Raw genomic sequence first — 19,585 nt, forward strand, 5'->3', positions numbered from 1 at the left:
GGGACGGTCGAAGCCCCCGCGGCTTGGAGCTACCGAAGTCTGTCTCTCACCAGAGACCACAAGCTCCACGATGTTAAAGTCTGTAGGCTCCCACAGTTGGAGCTCGGAGGTTGATCTCCGGCAGGGACCACCAGCTCCGCGATATTAAGTCCTACTGGCTCCCGCTGTTGGACCACCCGAAGTAGGTCCCCAGCAAGAGGCTGCCAGCCCCTCGAGGTTAGGCCGCGGTGCAGACGGACATACGATATGGAAAGAAATGGCGTCTCCATCGAGGTAAGAGATGAAAAGTTTCTGCCACCCCACCCCCGCCAACCATTGCTGGCGCCACCCGGTGGAGAGAAGGAATGGGTGACATATCACCTGAAACATCATCCATTAAATTTTGCTTATCTGCTTATAGAAAATGTTTTCTTGGGACACTGCCATGTCAAAGTGGCTTTACAAATCCAGATAGTTAAACAATGAACTGACTGCAGAAGCATTATCTCACTAATGTAGATCCCTAATATGAGTGGACACAAGGGTTACCTGGATTAAGGAATTAAATTCTCATTATTGTACGGCTGCTTTTTTTTGTCACTTTTACTCTTTAGGTTGATTTTAAAGCCTTAATGAGTTAGTTGTTCGGGACTGGTGGCTTTTAGTTAATTTGTCCTTGTGTGAAAACTAAAAATGCAGGAAAGCCTCAGCAGGTGAAGCAACAGCTGTGGAACAAGAAACTGGATTAAATTCAAATCGATTATTTCAGGCGTTTTCTGCTTTTGTTTTGGAGTTCCAGCACCTGTAGTTATTCACTTGTAGAACATTATCTCCTCAGATGTCGGATGTTGTTGAGAATGAGGCAATGCAGGCATACCTGAAGCCAGCATCCCGTGTGGATGAACCAAAAGCCTCTTCCAAGGGCTTTGTGGTGAGAGATGCTCCGTGGACTAGCGGCACAGAAAAGGTAAGGGATGTTTTGGGTTCCCAGTTCAGTTGGCCCATATGGTGCATGGTCCTGTGGGGGAAGGAACTGTTTTGTCAGTAAGTGTGGTGTCAGCCTGGGGCTTCAATAGCAGCTTGTAGCATTCATGGTAATGGGCGTTATGCTGCAACTGGTCTCTGCTGATCTGGAGGTGGTGCCTTGGCAGATGAGGCCTGCTGGACATGGAGGTAAAAATAATAACAGAAGTAGGCCACGTGGCCCCTCATGCCGGCCCTGCCATTCAAAGTGATCATGGCTGATCTGTCCAACACTTCTGTACAATTTCCCCAGCTTCCTCAATTCCTTACTCCTTCTAAAGTTCAACTACCTCCCAACTCTTTGGAGTGGAGAATTCCCCCGATTCTCCATCTTCTGAGAAGGAATTCTTACGGCCTGTCCCACTTGGGTGTCATTTACGCATCGTGAAGTGCGCATGTAAAATACACGACTTAACTTATGTTTTGTCCCCTCCGTGAGATCTGTCCCGTTGACGCCGTTAGAAGTCGCCTTTTTATTTTACTCCAGCGATTAAATTGTCCCGCGATTTTCAAAAAAACATCCGAGAAAGCAAGTTGGAACAATTTTCAGCATCAGCTAGCAGCCCGAGAAAATATATCTCGGACATACAGGAGAAAACGGCATTTTAATCCCGCCACCCCCCCCCCCCCCCCCCCCCCCCCCCCCCCCCGAAAGGCGCCAAAGTCAAGCACATGGCCAGTGGCAGAACTGCAGCGCCGCTGAAGATAAGTATTGTAACCTACCTACATAGAAAAATCTCTTGACTTTAATGAAGGGACAATGCCTTGCCCAATATGTCCCATGGAAGGACAAACCCTCTACTGAGCATTTGTTATAAACTATTTGGTTGATAATGGGAATGTTTATAGCTTGATTTATTGGAAATGCAATGTTTCTGAATTTTTCCTCTTGTATTGCACTCTCTAGGCTCCAGACATGAGTAGCTCTGAAGATTTCCCAAGTTTTGGTGCCCCGGTTGCTCCAAAGACTTCGCCTTGGGGACCGAAGAGATTCTGAGTTGGAAAAAGCTATTTTCCCTTCCCCTCCCAACTCCATACAGCTGGGCTACCAAGATGTGCTTCCTGTTTAATTCCAATTCAGCAGCCTAGCAAGTAATTAGTATAGCCAAAACAACTTCCTGTGTCAAGTTTTCCAAGAACACAAGCAGCATGATTATAGGTCAGACCTGTGAGCCACACTTATACTTGTGTAATGGTGACTCTTGCACCCACAGCATTCCACATATCCTGACACGCACAACTCAAGTTGAAACTGCCCGGTGCTGACTTGCTTTGACATGATTTTCACACTTAGCAGCCCAAATTGCATCTCTGCACCCAACATACAACTTTGCTCTGCAGTTATTTTTGGAGCTGAATTGACATTTACAGGGGTTTGAAGCAAAGACTGGGTGGGTTGTAGTCTCCTCTTTGCCCCTGGAGCCAGCATCCTTTTCCCTGCCTTTGCAGTTTTCCTTAGAGTGCAGTCACTTTAATCCTTCACTGCCTGTTGCTTTGGAGCCCCGAGTCTGTTATTACACCTGTGCTTGGGATGTACCTGTAATTCTGACAGTATTTGGGAATGATGGTGAAAACCCAAATCCTAAATTGGCCTTGTTAATGCCAATCTCGTAGTCCTCCTTAAGCCATTGATACAAGACCACTTCAAAGTTCATGGTCTCTTTGTGGCTTCCTCTCTTCCTTGAGAGAAGGCTGTTGTTCACACTGTGATGTTGCTTTGTCCAAAAAAAAAAAATAGTGGCTGAAAAACTCCTAAGCACAGAGTGTAAATGGAACTTGAGGGTCAGTAGTGGATGAGTACCAAGGGGATTTAAAATTATCAAATCAAGCCAAATTAAATCACTTCAACTATTCCACTGCCAAAGACTCGGCTGACTGTCCATTTGCAAATGGATCAAAGCTAGAGCAGTGACTGACAAACTATCATGAAGGATGAGTCCTTAATTACCTACCCTGGAGGGGTGTGTTTATCTCCCCAAGTTTGCTCCTGGTAGCGTAGATTTCCTTTTGTATGTAAAGAATTGGTTATGTGAAGTAAACACAAAACAAATTAGAATGATGATGTTTTGCCTACCCTCTGCTTTGCTTAGTGTTTCTGTACAGTTTTCGTGTATAGAAAAGACACTAAATTATTAGAATTCTGTGCTTGTGTGTAAATATTATACATATCTCATTGACTTTGGGCCAGTCAGTGCAGTTGTTCCAAAGAGCTTGGGAAGGGTGAGATGTACATTCTCAAGACAGAATGTATAAAATCTACTACTTGCATTTGGATGCAACAATCTCATTCAGGGGAAAGTGGTTCTAAAGTTTCCTTGTGCAGGTGTGGACTGCCAAAGTCAGTTTAAAATAAAAACTGGGGAGTTGATCAGGTCTCCCCCAACACTACAAATTCAAGGCCAACACTGTCAGGTTGCTAACCATCTTTGCTGGATTTCTGCTCCTAATAAACAGCGTGCAGTCTGGTTAACGCCCGCACAGTTTGATCAACCCTTATCCATGGTAGATAATCCAGAGGTTGGCAGGAGAGGGGGAGGAGTGGAGACGGGAGAGTGAACCACAGTCTGCAAAGAATATTTTGTAGCTTGAGAGATGTTGCCCACCAACTTTAATGGTGGACAGGGGTCCTTGTTGCCTGAACAAAGAGGGTGGGTATAGTTTTCATTTGGGGTCAGTTGGTTTTAGAAACTGAACTTGCTGAGATCCAAAAGTAGATAATGTACTTAACAAAAACACTAAGGCATTGGGTATGAGGTGATTTGATTAAACTTTCTCTCTGCCATAACAGGTTCTCTGCAATCTCTCTTCTTTGTGATTGAGGCCTTTGCATCAGAACCTGCATCCCAAGAAGTAAAAACTTTTGCTGCGGCAGTTTCCAGGTTAATTGTCCGCACCTTTTCTGTCAACTTACAAAGAGAAACTTGGCCTCTTTGAGTTTCTCTTGTTCTTAACAGAATCTGAATATTGCTTCCCAATCTTTAGATTTTGGAGGAGAGATTATGTACTCTAAGTTTGTCAATTCCTGGTTGTGGATTTAACTGTCAAGTTTATAAAACATTCCTGTCATAATTCTGGGAAAGAAAAATTCACCCTTTAACTTTGCGCCCTTGCTGCAGCTCCAATGCTGGATATGCTTGGAGACAAGGCAGCAATTAATTGATATTTGAGTGAGTAATGAGTTGTCCTCGTGGCTCCATTATGCTCCCCCCTCACACCCAATCTGATTATCTCGTTGGCACTTTAAACTCAAGGTGAGACTATACTCAGTTGTGCAAGTGCATATCTTGTTGATGTTTTGATTTACCTGGGGTTAAAAGAAAATTTGCCTTTTCTTTTTGAAACGTGCTAATCTTCTCGGGGGCTTCTGTGCATTTCCCTGGCACAGGCTGAGAACAATGGTTAAGACTGCCTTTTTCTCAAGTGGACCTGAAACACCAAGCTGTGTATTTGGTACCATGTTCTCTCGCAGAATGCAGCTCGGCCAGTGTTGTCAGCCTGACAACACAATAGATTCCATGCACTTTCCAAGTTCATGTCCAAGCATTAGGTGCCATGTCCTTTTTTCCCATTTCGGTCCATTTTGCTCAAACCATTAATGTTCAACATCCCATTATTCTGTCCTCTGTTAATCCCTGTCCTACTGATATAATGAAGGATTTGAGAATCGGGCCTGTTTTCACTACTCACACTTGTTCAAGTCTTCCATGTTGATGCAATACAAAGAACAAGCAGTTTCCATGTAAGACCCATTGGCCTTAACTCTGAATGGAGATATGCAAATGTACAGGAGATATGGATGACACTGGAATTTTATAAATCCAAAATAAAAAAATTGAATAACTAGTATTTCTGTAGTTTATTTTAAATCGTGCAAGTATAGGCTTGCTGTGAATGCATTAGAATTGAAATTTATCCAGTTTAATTCTGTCTTGGCAATTGACCAATGTACACTGTTTTGACAATAGATTTTGAATAGACCAGTTACTACGGTTAGAAGGGAAGTGGATCATGTAGTAATCACAAGGATGCGTTTGTGGGATGTAAGCATCATTGAATGGCATTAATTTTTGTTGGTGTCATTTGTCTAAAAGCAGACCCCCTTCTGTCTTCCATCTTTGTAGATGGTTGAAAGATGATAAGAATGTTTTTATCTTCATTTGGTTCTGATTAAATAAATGTTGTGGACCTGAAACTTTAACTATTCTTCACTCCACAGATGCAGCCTGACTGGAGTGATCCAGCAACTTTTTTTCCTTTGGTTTTCCAAATGACTGCAGGCTTTTTTCTTGGTGTGTTCTCGCCTGGAGTATTGGTCACCTTGTAATTAACTTGTTCTAAGCTCCCCCCCCAGTCTAGTTTTAGTCAATAAAATACTGAATCAAGCACTTGAGCAACTAAACTTTATTTTAGATAACACAGCACAAATTCCCCCATATAATACCTAACCATCGCAGGTTTGATCCTTGTATCTGCTTGGCCAAGCCCTTCTAGCCTTGTGCAAGCAGAGACACTCCAAAAGGTCACGCAGTCCCAAGCATTCTTCCAGAAGGTCGGCATCGGACCTCGTGGGAGCTACCTTTTATAGGTCCCCGAACCTTGAGGGGCCGAACCACAAGGGGGTGGTCTCTATGCAGTCCAATAACACATATCGATTAACACAGTACATGAGACAGTTCCCAAACCCAATAACACAGTAACTAATACATTGTATCTGGTGCAGCTTCGAGATGGAAGTTAACACAGATGAATTATGCAACATGTGCCCTGGGATTCAGACAACCCAGCCAAAGCTCAACATCTCAACCAATCAACAACTATCCAAATAAGGCTTTGCAACATTATATACACTATATCTGGTTTGCATTGACCCAATCAGTTCCATGCAATTTACACCTTATTGTAGGACACTGCAGATGTCCCATTCTTTCCCTGCAGCTCTTATCTAGGCCACAGACAAACTGGTGCCGTTCAGCAGCTTGTCCCAGTTCTGCAAAAGCACATTTAACTTGACCAAAACAGTCTAGCAGCACATAAACCTTTACTCAATTTTAATACCATGGCTACTGCAATTTAGCCAGGATTAACAACCTCTTGCCCAAAAGCTTGGAGGGAATGCTTTAGGACATGTTAGACTAGTTCCTGTGATGGCGAGCTTGCTGTGAATAAACTAGGTTTGTTTTCTAGAGTAGAGAAGAATAAGCGGAAATCTCATTGAAAGTCCTTGTAGGCTTGGTGGGCAGAATGCAAGGAGGATGAAGAAGGGTCTCAACCCGAAACATCAACATTCCTTCTCTCCAGAGATGCAGCCTGACCCACTTAGTTACTCCAGCCTTTTGTGTCTATTTTCTTCTCTATCCTACCTACAATAGTATCAGATATCTATTAAATCTCACCAGTTTCAAAACAATCCCACATCCACAACTGACTTCAAGACAATTTGGTGCTCCCCAGTCCTTTCTCATACCTCCACCCATCTTAATACAATAATTAAAACATTGAACCTGATCAGCCATTGTGACGATCATGGCCGATCTTGTCCCATGGCTCCAATGTTTACAGCACTGTCACCTTATCCCTGGATTCTAATAAAATCCAGCGAACTTGCAGCCTGGTTAATTGAAAATGTTACTCCACTGTTCAATAAGGGAGCGAGGGGAAACTAGAGGCTGGTTAACCTGACTTCAATGGTTGGTAAGATTTTGGAGTCCATTATTAAGGATGAGGTTTCCAAGTATTTAGAAGCACGTGATAATATAGGCCAGAGTCAGCATGGTTTTGTGAAGAGATCTTTCCTGAGAAATTTGTTGGGATTATTTGTGGAAGTAAATAGCAGGATAAACAAAAGAGAGTCTGGATGTTTACTTGAATTTTCAGAAGGCCTTTAAGGTGCTGCATGTGAGGCTGGATGAGGGCCCATGGTATTGGAGGGTAGATGCTAGCATGGATAGAAGATTGGCTGAATGACAGAAGGCAAAGTGGAAATAGAGGGGCTTTTTCCTGGTTGGCTTGTTGTGAATAGTGGTTCCTGGTTGTACATTGGTCTGCATGTTGGGTTCGCTATTCCACATGTTGTATATTGATGATGGAATTAATGGCTTTGTGGACAAGCTTGCGAATTATATGAAGATGGGTGGAGGGGCAGGTTGTGTAGAGGAATTGGGGAATCTAAAGAAGGACTTGAACCAGTTGGGAAAGTGGGCAAAGAAGTGGCAAATGGATTAATGCGTTGCAAAGTGTGTGGTCATGCACACTGATCGTAGGAATAAAGTAGACTTTTCTAAATGGGGATGCTATTCAGAAATTGGAGATGCTAAGGGACTTGGGAGTGCAGGAACCCAAAATGTTAATTTACAGTTTGAATTGGTAGTAAGGAAGGCAAATACAATGTTCGAATCCACTTCAAGAGGACTAGAATATAAAAGTAGGGATGTAATGTTGAGGCTTTATAAGGCAGTGGTCAGACTGCATTTGGGGTATTGCGAGCGGATTTGGACCCCAAATCTGTGGAGGAATTTTGTTATTGGGTAAATCCACATCTGACATGGGAGTCGTTTAAAGTTCAATGTTCAGGACTGGCATGTTCCAGTAAAGTGGATGGATAAGGATGGTATGGTATGGGACCTTTGGATGACCAAAGAGGTAGTAAAATTGGTCAAAAAGAAAAAGGAAGCATATGTATGGTTTCAGATGAAATCTGACAGGGCCTTTGAGGAAAGAATTCAAGTGGGAGATCAGTAGGGCCAAAAGTGGTGATGAAATATCTTGGATGAAAGAAATTCCAAGGCTTTTTATGTGCATTAACAAATAGGGTAACTCGGAAGAGGCTTAGACCCCTCGAGGATAAAGGATGGAGTTTTGCTTGTAGTCAGAGGATGCAGGTGAGGTACTAAACAGGTACTTTGCATCCCTGCAACAGTAGGATCAATGTGGATAATACTGTCATGGGAGTTTGAAATGAAGGAGGTTGTTTTGGGGGCTCTTGAAGAACATTTAAGGTGGATAAATCCCCAGACCCTGATGGGATCCATCCCAGGTTATAAAGGGAGGCAAGAAAAAAAATTGCATTTTCTCTAGCCCCAAGTGAGGGCCCAAGGAACTGGAGAGCAGCCAATGTAGTTCCTTTCTTTAAGGAGGGCAGTAGAGAGAATGTCATGAGTTATAGGCCAGTGAGTCTCACTTCAGTGGTAGGAAAGCTTTCGGAAAGGATTCTTTGGTACAGGATTTACTGCCATTTGTAAGAATGGGCTGATTTGGGACAGCATGGCTTTGTGCGCAACAGGTCATGTCTTACTAACTTGATCAGGTTTTTTGTGAATGTGGTAGATGAGGGCAGGTTTCGTGTTGTCTCCATAGACTTCAGTAAGGCCTTTGATCAAGTCCTTATGGTAGGGTGATCTAGAAGATTAAGATGCATGGGATTCGTGGTAATTTGGTCTTATGGATTCAGAACTGGCTTACTCATAAAAACAAATTTTGTGGGTGAAGGTTGTTGTATGACTGGAGGTATATGTGAATTTCCACAGGAATTAGTGCCTGGACTAAGTGTGAGTTGTTGCACTTTGGGAGGTTGAATGTAAGGGGAATGTATACAGTCAATGGCAAGACCTTAATAGCATTGATATGTTGAGTGACTTGAAAGTGCCAACCCAAGGAGATAAAGTGATAAAGCAGGCATATGATGTGCTTGCCTTCATTGGTTAAGGTATTGAGTATAAGAGCCAAGAAATCATGATGCAGTTTTATAGGATTTTTGCTTGGGCCATATTGGAATATTGTGTGCTGTTCTGATCACCTATTACAGGAAGCATGTGGAGGCTATGGAGAGGGTGCAGGAGGTTTACCAGAAAACTGCCTGGATTAGGGGTATTAGCCCTTTATTCTGGAATGCTGTAGCTTGTGGGGAAACCTGATGGAAATATAGAAAATTGAGGCACAGGTACTGGAGACGGTCAAAACCTTTTTTCCCCTAGAATGGAAATATCAAAGACTAGAGGGCATAACTTTGTGAGAGGTGCAACATTTAAAGGGGATGAGAGGTTTTTTCCTCCACAATATGTGATGGGTGCCTAGACAGTGCTGCCAGGAATGGTGGCAAAATCAACTTCAGTGTTAATCAGGAACTTGCTAAAGTTGATTGGAGTATATTGTTTGCAGATGAAGGGATATCCATAAAGTGGGATGCTTTTAAAAGAGTGGTGAGAATTCAAGGCATGCATGTTCCTTTTAGTGTGAAGGGCAAGGCAGCTGGGGTAAGATTTCCTGGATGATGAGAGAAATTGGGGCAAGAAAAAGGAGGCATTGGCCAGGTATGGGAAGCTGGGATCAAGTGTATCCCAGGAGGAGTTTGGAGGACTGAGGGCCATACTTAAAAAGGCAATAAGACGAGAGATATCGCTGGTAGATAAAATTAAGGATAATTTTAAGAGATTGTATAAGTACGTAAAGGTAAATTGATACAAATACATCTATAGATGCTCCTGAACACATAATCAGTGATGTAACCTGGGGTCATTGGGTGTTTCAGGTCTTTCAACATCAGGCACCCTCACCCAGGCGACCCAGCCGTGGTTGATCAGACCACGACGTGTGTTCAGGTGGCATTCGCTCCTCCCCATGGACCTCCTCTCCTGATCCAGAGCCATCTCGAGGCCTTCTCTGCTGCCTCTGTGGTGTTCTTGATGGCCCTTCTCCTCGCCACTCCGTTGATGCCCAGTGCACTCAGGGCTTTGTAGAGCGATTGCCCTGCAAAACCTCTGCAGCCAACCTCGATGGGCATACACCTTGCCTTCCAGCCCTGCTTGCGACAGTCTATGACCAGCTCTTCATACTTGGCCATCTTCCTCTCGTGGGCCTCCTCCAGACGGTCCTCCCACGGCACTGTCAGTCCTGCTTTAGGCAGCAGCTCAGGATGTGTTCCAACGTCCCCTTGCCTGAGCAATCTGGAGATTTTATAAGTACGTTAAGGTAAAGAGGGTATCTAGAGAGGGAATGGGACCCTTCAGCTCCCCACAAATGATCGCTTTGGTTTATGAAGGGCAAGATCCTCAGTGTTTACTGTGGAGAAATGCATAATTGATACGGAGCTTGGAACAGTTAATGGAGATATCCTGTGAATAGTCTATGGTCGAAGAGCTGCTGGATACCCCAAGGCCTATGAAGGTTAATACATTTCCTGGTCAGATATATCTGAGGATATTGTGTGAAGTTAGAGGAGAAAGCACAGGAGCACTGGCTGCGATGTACGAATCATTGTTAGACACAGATGAGGTGCAGGATGACTAGAGGGTGGCTAATGTAGTTCCCCTATTTAAGAAGGACTGCAAAGAAATGCCTGGGAACTATAGACAAGTGTGCCTTGCATCTGTGGCATGGAAGTTACTGGAGAGGATTCTAAGGGATAAGATATGTATGCATTTGGATAGGCAGGCTGATTGTCAGCAATAGTTTTGTGCATGAGGGATCATGTCTTACAAATTTAATTGAGTCTTTGAAAAACTGTCCAAGAAGGTGGTTGAGGGAAAGGCCATAGACATTGTTTATATGAACTTCAGCAAGGCATTTGAAAAGGTTCTGTATGGTAGATTTCTCTGGAAGGTGTGCCTGAGGATTGGTGCTGGGCCCATGGCTATATGTGGTTTATATCAACACTTTGGATGAGAATGTACAATGCAAGATTAGTAAGTTTACAGATGACATTGAAGTAGGTGGTATTTCTTACAGTGAAGTGGTTATCAAAATTACAGCTATATTTTGATCAGTTGGGCAAGTGACTGAGGAATGGCTAATAGTTTAATGCAGATAAGTGCAAAGTGTTGCTTTTTGGGAATTACAGTGAATGGTAGGATCGCGGGCAGTGTTGTAGAATAGAATGATCTAGGAGTACTGGTACATACTTCCCTGAAAGTAGTGCATGGTTAGACTGGGTGGTAAAGAAAGATTTTGGTATATAGGCCTTCAACAGTAGAGTATTGAGTGTAGAAGTTGGGACATTGTGTTACAGTTGTATAAGACATTGGTGAGGCCACATTTGAAGTATTGTGTTTAGTTTTGGCCACCCTGTTATGGGAAAGCTATCATTAAGCTGGAAATAGTGCAGAGACGATTTAAGGGCCTGTCCCACCCTCACGACCTCTGCCGAGTTTGCCCTTGACTCGTACTCGCAGCATGGTCGTAGGTAGGTCGTGATGCTAGTCGTTGATACTCGTGGCATCAACGAAGTTGGGCCGTTTTTCTAGCCTGCTGAAAAATGTCCCCAAGTAAAAAAGGTGAATGAGGTCATGAAAGTGGGACAGGCCCTTTACGAGGATATCGCCAGAACACGTGGGCCTGAGTTATAAAAAAAGGTTGTGCTGGCTTGGACTTTATTTCTTGGACCGTAGGAAGCTGAGGGGTGATCTTATATTGTCGCATAAAATCATGAGGGAATAGATCGAGTGAACCTTTTCTCAGGGTAGGGGAATCGAGAATCAGAGCACATGGGTTGAAGGTAAGAGGGGCAAGATTTAATAGGAACCCGAGGAACAATTTTTTAACTTGTCTCTCAGAGTGATGGGTATGAAACAAGTTGCCATAGGAAGTAGTTGAGACGGGTACTATAATAGCATTTAAAAGACACCAGGACAGGCACATGGATTTTAAAATGTTGTGGAGGGCTATGGGCCAAATACAGGCAAATGGGACCAGCTTTGGTGGGTCATCTTGGTCAGCATGGATGTGTTGGGCTGAAAGGCCCGTTTCTATACTGTATGACTTTATGACCTTGTTAATAATCTGTGTACTTTAACTCTGGTCTGTTCCAATGTAATCTATTTGGAGGTTTCATGTCAAGGTTAGATCTTGCTACTAATTTGTAGATTTTGCTTTGTACTTTAAGCAGTTGTATATCGCAGGGTGAATGGCATGATTTATTCTGGGGCAGGACATGAATAAATGTCTCTTGTGTGCACTTCACTCTGCCTGGGCGTTCCAGCTGTTTGTGTTCACTTTGCACTCCAGCTCCCAACTAATGGTGCAGCATGAATACACGGAAACGTCTCTGCTGTTCGTGAAATCCCAGCTCGTATATCCGGGTTACAAGTTTAGCCAAGTTTTTTTTTTTTTTTTTTTTTGTTTATTTTATTAGAAGTTAATACAGCATAAAACAGTACAGTGGCGCCTAAGTTTAGCCAAGTTGAAGCGTGTGGAAAGAAAAGTGTTCAATAGCTTAGTTTAGTTTATTGGCACCTGTACCGAGGTACAGTGAAAAGCTTTTGTTGCGTGCTAACCAGTCAACAGAAACACAATAATTATTACAATTGAGCCATCCCCAGTGTACAGATACATGATAAAGCGAATAACGTGACAGTTGGACATCCAGACTCGTGCTTTATTATGATGGTATTAGTTGTATTTTGTATTTTAATAAGTTGATACTTATTACGAACACATTTCAATCTGATTCTTCCAGCATTTTAATTAAATGTTTGGAATCTGAGCTCCTCTGTAGGTTAATACTGCCTTATGCAGCAACATCTGAACAACTTCAACATGAGCATGTATGACTAATTCTAGTTTATGTTTACAATACGGAGACAAAACTGCTTTGAAGTGGTTTCAATTGCTAAACTTACGTCAGTAAATGCTTGCAATTTCTTTGGAAGATTAAAATATTTAGCCTTCCCATTTTAATGAATCTGTCTGAGCTTTCAGGCGAGGAGTGATGGTAATTCCTCTGGAATGATTACTCATCAGTTCATCCAGCATAATGGTTCGTCAATCAAAGTATTTTATTTAATCTGGGACGGCTTCTAATTTACTCCTCTTCCTGTAAAATGCTTATCCTCAAGGCTGTGTGTAAATGTTAAAAAAAAAAAAAAAAAAAAAAAGTGCTGGAAAAACTCAGCAGGTCGGGCAGCATCTCTGGAGAACACAGATAGGTGATCTTTCAGGTCCTGACTCATTTGAGTGTTACTCCAGCACTTTTTTTTGTATACTAGCATCTGCATCTACTTGGGTGCTGATTCATTGCTCCTTCCAATGCAGCAGGACCTCATTTTCAGTAACCCCTCTGGTATACTGGAGAACCTGTTCTTTCTAACACACTAGGACCCTGCTTCTTGTATTCCCTTGAAATTCGCCTCGTTCCGTGCTCCCTTAACTTTCCTGATTCACTGGAAAATTTATTGTACTTCTGAACTATGTAACATCTAAATTAAAATGGGAGTATTCATATCCAACATGTCAGGAAAATCTGCCATTCTATCACTGAATGTGGCGGAATAACAGTGTCACTGTATAAACCATTTCACTATTGCAGCATGAAAAATATTTTCTTGGTATTTTTCCTGTCCATGTCAATATATGGGTAAAATAGAAGACAATGTCTGTGACTTTTCAGGCAGGGCCACTCCATTGATATTAAATGGAGGAAGGAAGCTCTGCATGTGGTTGGGAGGGGCTCGCGGGAGAGACCAGTTTGGGTCCGAATTCTGCAGGTGCGGCCCTGTAGGGGGAGCTGTTGGCTCGGCTCCAGTGACCAATGTTCATTCTTGACCTCGGGTGCTGTCTGTGTGGAGTTTGTCGTTCGCCCAGTGACTGCATTGGGTTTCTCCTAGATGCTCTGGTTTCCTCTCGCATCCTAAATACGTGTAGGTTGGAAGGTTATCGGCTGCTTTAGATTTTACCCCAGTGGGTGGATGGGTGCAGGGTAGGGTCTTGCTTGGCCTGCTTGAGAGAATAAGTAGCATAGGAATACACAGGAAAAGGAATTGTTCTGGGAACTGGCATGGACTGTCAAATGGTCACCACAGCTGTGAAGCAGTTGATGTGATGCATGTCAGTGTGGGAGAGCGCTTCCCCTTCATTAGGTCAGTGGAGGTGTGTAAGGAAGTCGAGAAAATCTTCTGATATCCAGGCTTCACCCCAGCCAATGTCTAGATATAGAATTTTAAGGGGTTTTGCATTGCAGCCCATCAAATGTGTAATCTGCCAGATGTTTAATGCACCACAACCAGCCCCAAGGAAGCAGAGAAAAGAGCAACTGGATAGGTGGTGCTGGAACAGCTCGACTGAAATTCCTCACCACTCATCCCCCACTCCCTCCCCTATGCACACCACTGTTGTGTGTCAAGGCAAGGACAAGGTGCTAGACAAATTCTGGGGTGCCATCTGAGGAGTGTCGGACCAACCTGACTCATTGAGTTGTGTCCAGCTGATTGTCCAAAGTGTGTAGGATAGAATTAGTGAATGGGTGATGGCTGGTCAGCACAGACTCGGTGGGCCGAAGGGCTGGTTTCCTTGCTATATCTCTAAACTGAACAAAAAAGACTGAGCAGTGACAAGGCAGAGTTGATTACATGAGCAGCAGAATCATTAGCTGAAATTGTTGCACCTCGTGTTGAGTTCTTTGAGATTCAGGGAGAACCTCGAGGAAGATAATGGCAGGGCTTGAAGGTGGGAAGGACAACTAGTTATAGGCAATCTCGACGTGGGTTGAACAGAGTTACTCTACGAAGCTGTCACCCAGTCACTGGTCTTCCCAGGGAGATTGTCATAGAGTTGAGTACAGATACAGTACAGAAACAAACTGAGTCCAGGCTGACCATCATGCACCCATTTATTCCACCCTGCCCCCGCCCCCCATTCCCATCGATTCCGTCCAGATTCCACTGCTCACGCACACATTAGCAGCTATTTACAGTGGACATTTAACCCATTAACCAACATGTTTTTGGGAGGTGGGTGGAAACTGGGGCACCTGACTGGAAGCCCACATGGTCACAAGAAAAACGTGCAAATTCCACATAGACCGCTCCAGAGCCCAGGATTGAACCTGGGTGTCTGCCATTATGAGGCAGCAGCAATACCAGCTGTGCCACAAATAATATTATGATTGGTGAAAGTGCAGCAAACAGAAACTAGCGCAAATAAATCCTGAAGTGTCCAGTTGCTCTGGATGGTGGAAAAGAAGGTAAAAGGGAAAGTGTTGCATCTCTTGTCCTTGCATGGGAAAGCAGATGCCTGGGAAGAAGAAAGATGGTACTGGTGCCTGAGGAGAAGACCAGGAGGTGACAGAAGTCATAGTTCCTATAAAATGGTGAAAGGGATATGTTTGGCAGTATGTAAACTGGAAGCATTGAAAACGTCGGGTGATAATTATATTCTCACTTCTCCATCACCATCCCTTGACTCGTCCTATCTGAAATTTTTCCTTTTCCCTCAAGCAATAGTTAACCCCCCCCTTCCCCATGTTTAATTAACATTAACACCCACCCAGCATAAAACCAGAAGTGTTCTCTCTGTCCTTGTCTCCCCTTGCCTCTTCCCATGTCATTCCACACCCAAACACTTCCACTTCTCCGCCTGCATTCCAAAAAAGCACTTCCCACAGGACACTGGTTCATTCCTCACTAACTGGGCGACACCTCCAATAGAAAATGCAATACAGGCCTTTTTAACCTCCCTTACTATATCCAGGGCCCCAAACACGCATTCTCAATTAAGCAACATCATTATTATCCCACCTATACCAACTTTAATCTCTTAATCCCTTCAATATTCCACATGTTTCCTCTTCCATTCTCTGCATTTTGACACTTGCTCTCCAATTCTCATGAAGATGAACTTGAAATTTTTAACTTTTCCTCCCTCCACAAACGCTGCTCGGCTTGCTGAGGGCAGCGTTACTTCTTGGTAATAATTGTTTGAACTGTAAAATCCGCAGTGTTATGCTTTTGAAACAGATGAGGAAGAGAGGTGAGGATTAATCTAATTTATCCTCTGGGATGGGATCCTTGGTAATCTTTCCTTTTGGTTTTGTCTTCCAAAATCCAGCCAGACTTTCGACTCGTTTCAGGAGAGTCTGAAAAGACATGGTGAACAAAGCAGTCAGATCATGTAAACCGACTTGTTGTCCATGATATACACAGTCTCGGGGCTGCATGCTTTGGCACAAATGGTACATTGACTCTGAATTACCTGAATCAATGTTGTACACTTTACTCTGAAAGCAAACTACTAAGTTAGTTACGGATACTACTTTCCTCGAGACCGAGCAGAGACAAGGTGACCATTTTGCAGAGCACCGCCATCTTGAGCTTCCAGCGACGTTACTTCAACTCCCCTCCCCAATTCCACTGTTCTGTCTGTCCTTGGCCCCCACTGCCCGGGTGAGGCCAGACACAACCAAAGGGGCAGCTCTCCATGTTCCACCTGGATAGTCTATTATCTATTGGTATGAACATTGCAGCTTCCATTTTCAGGTAATCCACTTTCCCTGCGTTTCCTTCCCACTTCCACCAGTCCACCATGGTTCTTTCTTTCCCTTCATTCACCGTATCCATCCCTCCCACCCCCACCTCATTACTTTGACATCACCCTCCCCCATCTGGTTCCACTTGCCCACCATCCTTCCCTCACCTGTTTTTACCTTTCACCCACCAGCTTTTGTCTCTCCCCTGACTCATTTCCCACCTGCCTCTACCTGCTCCTCATCACCACCTCGCCTCCTTTCACCTACCGCTCACCCCACCCTCTCGCCTCTTTATACTATCCTCTATACTGTCAGTGTTGATGTAGGGGCTCAAATGAAATGTTAACCGTCCTTTATTTCCACACATGCTGCTCGACCACTGAGACCGGTTTCACTCCTGCAAGAGGCACTGGTTTCTTGGTAGTATTACCTTGTTCTCAGATAGCGCTTGCTTTGCCATGTACTGTTCTCTCTTCACCTTTAATTCTACCGACTCGGGCACATCTGGGACCAGGACGTCGATCATTCGTGCAATGAAGAACACCACGTGCTGTCGGGGAGATGGATGGGGAAGTCAAAATAATGAGCAGTATGTTTGTTCAGTAACCAAAAGATCCAGGGGTTATGGAATCATTCATCGCCCCTTCTGTGCCTCTAAGTGTGATGCTGACAGCAGAGCAGCATACCCCACTGTCAAATACTGCAGGCCAAACCAATGCACCGAGGACACCTTTGCAACTTACAAGAGCAATGGCAGATTCCTTGTGCCGCTCTCCTGCACACTGGTGCATTCTTCCAACATTAATCAACTTTCACATTCCGCCTCGCAATACCTGCACTGCCATTCCTTAACTGGTCACATCATCCACTTGGTACTCTTCCTCATTTAACCTTCCTCACTTTCAAGCAACTAATTCCTGTCTGAAAAGATGACCAAGCTCTGCTTTGAAGGATAACTGCACTGACGTTCAAATTCTAATGAATGTCCTTGTTAAAAACAGTTGCCTTCTCCTGCAGTTGAGGTTGTTACATTTATTTTGCATCTACCTATTACATGTATTGCTTAATATAAACATACAAATCTGAAGCAATAGGTCATTCACCCAAAGTCTAGATCATGGCAGGCATCTACATTTGATTCCCGTGTATTTGGTAATCTTTCTACCCCTTGCTTATCATGTCTATTCACCTGTCTGACATATTCAAAGATCACGGCCCTTAACAAAGAAAGATCCAAAGAATCTGACTTTCTTCTGTCTTAAATAGGCAACCCTTTGTTTTTCTATACAGTGACTCCTAAATCTAGATTTTTCTAAAAGAAGAAACATTTCCCTCCACCATATCAAGCCCCATCAGGATGTTCTATGTCGTAATCCCTTCTCACTCTTCTAAACCCCATCCAAATACAAGCATGGTCTGTCCAACCTTATCACATAACCATCCCATTCTGGGTAAACCAACATGACTTCTAAGTACTGATCACTTCTATACAAATACTCAATTTGAGCAGCCCTCTCCCAGTTTCAGTTCAGGGAACTTCTTTCTTTGCTTCCCGCCCTATGATCATTCGGGCTATGATTGGATTGGGAATACCACTTCTTGTGTATGGCGTGCACAGCCTAAAGTTGTAGGACAACTTGTTTTATTTGATTGTGCACACCAGATTAATTGCATTCGTAGAAACAGGGCGGACCACGTGAAGGTTGCAATCTCCCACCCCCAAATACCACTCATTAGGCGATGTTACGAGAATGATTGGAACAGGTGTGTTGGTCAATGTGATAATTATGACTGGAATATCACTGCATAATCTGTCTCGTTGATTAGGATTGATCAGTTTGAGATTGTTAGTGGGATGATTTGGTAGGAGTGTAGTTCACTGGGAGTGGATACTGCAATAAACAGGTTTGGAGAACTCTAGAATGATCACATCACAAATATTGATTGCTGGGAAGATTGGGTCTTGTTTACTGAGACAGATTGAGGCTATTCAACCCATTAGGTCCCTGCCAGCGCTTCTGGAGCAATCCAATCAGTTACATTCCTGTCTCCAATATTCCCTGCTCGTCACTCTTTCTCACGTTTGCCAATTCTTCTGAGTGTTTTTGCCACTTCCCTACATGTGGGACAATTTATGGTGGCCAATTAACCTACCAGCATATATATGGGATAGGGAGGACTCGGATCACTTACAGGAATGATTTGGTCAGAAACGTTACAGGGAAGATCAGGATGGGAATGTCATTCACCAGGATGGTTTGTCCAGGAATATTACTGGAAACATTGAGCCGTGAGACTGGCTCGCTGCTGTGATGATTGGGTTGGGAATGCCATTCACAGCGATGACTGGATGAGAATATTCTTCAATGGAACAATTGTGTTGGGAATATTACTGGGAGGATTGTGTTGTTCATTGACAGCTTGGGTAAATGGTTTGAAAAATAAGGGGAAAGGGGTGTAGAAATTGGGATTAGTTTCCTTTTTTGATCTTTGATTTTCAAGAGTGAGTTAGATTTAGCTCTAAGGGCCAAAGGAATCAAGGAATATGGGGAGAAAACAGGAATGGGGTACTGATTCTGGATGATCGACCATGATCATATTGAATGATGGTGCTGGATCGAAGGGCCGAATGGTCTACTGCACCTATTTTCTATGTTTCTATCTGTTAGTTTGTTGCAATTTCAGTGCAGCAGTAGCCCTGCCAATGCTAGCTGTGAATTCTAGGGGCCAGCTGAAATGTTTGAGTGAGAATAACAGATTTTGGTTATTGGGTCTGAGAAACATAGAAAATAGGTACAGGAGTAGGCCATTTGCCCCTTCGAGCCTGCACCGCCATTCAATATGATCATGGCTGATCATCCAACTCGGTATCCTGTACCTGCCTTCTCTCCATACCCCCTGATATCTTTAGCCACAAGGGCCACATCTAACTCCCTCTTAAATATAGCCAATGAACTGGCCTCAACTACCTTCTGCGGGAGAGAATTCCAGAGATTCACCACTCTCTGTGTGAAAAAAAGTTTTCCTCATCTCGGTCCTAAAAGATTTCCCCCTTATCCTTAAACTGTGACCCCTTGTTCTGGACTTCCCCAACATCGGGAACAATCTTCCTGCATCTAGCCTGCCCAACCCCTTAAGAATTTTGTAAGTTTCTATAAGATCCCCCCTCAATCTTCTAAATTCTAGCAAGTACAAACCGAGTCTATCCAGTCTTTCTTCATATGGAAGTCCTGACATCCCAGGAATCAGTCTGGTGAACCTTCTCTGTACTCCCTCTATTGCAAGAATGTCTTTCCTCAGATTAAGAGACCAAAACTGTACGCAGTACTCCAGGTGTGGTCTCACCAAGACCCT

The 19,585-nt window shown here is 43.6% G+C and overlaps 2 protein-coding genes across 8 annotated transcripts in view; one reads left to right on the forward strand and one right to left on the reverse strand.

Annotated features, from left to right (window-relative positions):
* The window catches only part of hdlbpa (high density lipoprotein binding protein a), an 82,122-nt gene extending 77,274 nt beyond the window's left edge, over positions 1-4,848 (forward strand). For all 5 annotated transcript variants that reach the window (XM_055645943.1, XM_055645945.1, XM_055645947.1 and 2 more), the window contains exons 27-28: positions 818-946; positions 1,910-4,848. In XM_055645943.1, the coding sequence (XP_055501918.1) occupies positions 818-946; positions 1,910-1,999 (219 nt within the window). In that variant the 3' untranslated portion in view covers positions 2,000-4,848. The remainder of the gene's footprint in view (positions 1-817; positions 947-1,909) is intronic.
* Positions 4,849-12,062: 7,214 nt separating this feature from the next.
* LOC129703467 (anoctamin-7-like) overlaps positions 12,063-19,585 on the reverse strand; it is a 97,714-nt gene continuing 90,191 nt past the window's right edge. For all 3 annotated transcript variants that reach the window (XM_055645948.1, XM_055645950.1, XM_055645949.1), the window contains exons 23-24: positions 16,662-16,781; positions 12,063-15,841 (exon numbers count right to left, since the gene is read on the reverse strand). In XM_055645948.1, coding sequence (XP_055501923.1) covers positions 15,743-15,841; positions 16,662-16,781 — 219 coding nt within the window. In that variant the 3' untranslated portion in view covers positions 12,063-15,742. The remainder of the gene's footprint in view (positions 15,842-16,661; positions 16,782-19,585) is intronic.

The sequence above is a fragment of the Leucoraja erinacea genome, chromosome 14 (genome assembly GCF_028641065.1).
Source record: "Leucoraja erinacea ecotype New England chromosome 14, Leri_hhj_1, whole genome shotgun sequence".
Taxonomy (NCBI): domain Eukaryota; kingdom Metazoa; phylum Chordata; class Chondrichthyes; order Rajiformes; family Rajidae; genus Leucoraja; species Leucoraja erinaceus.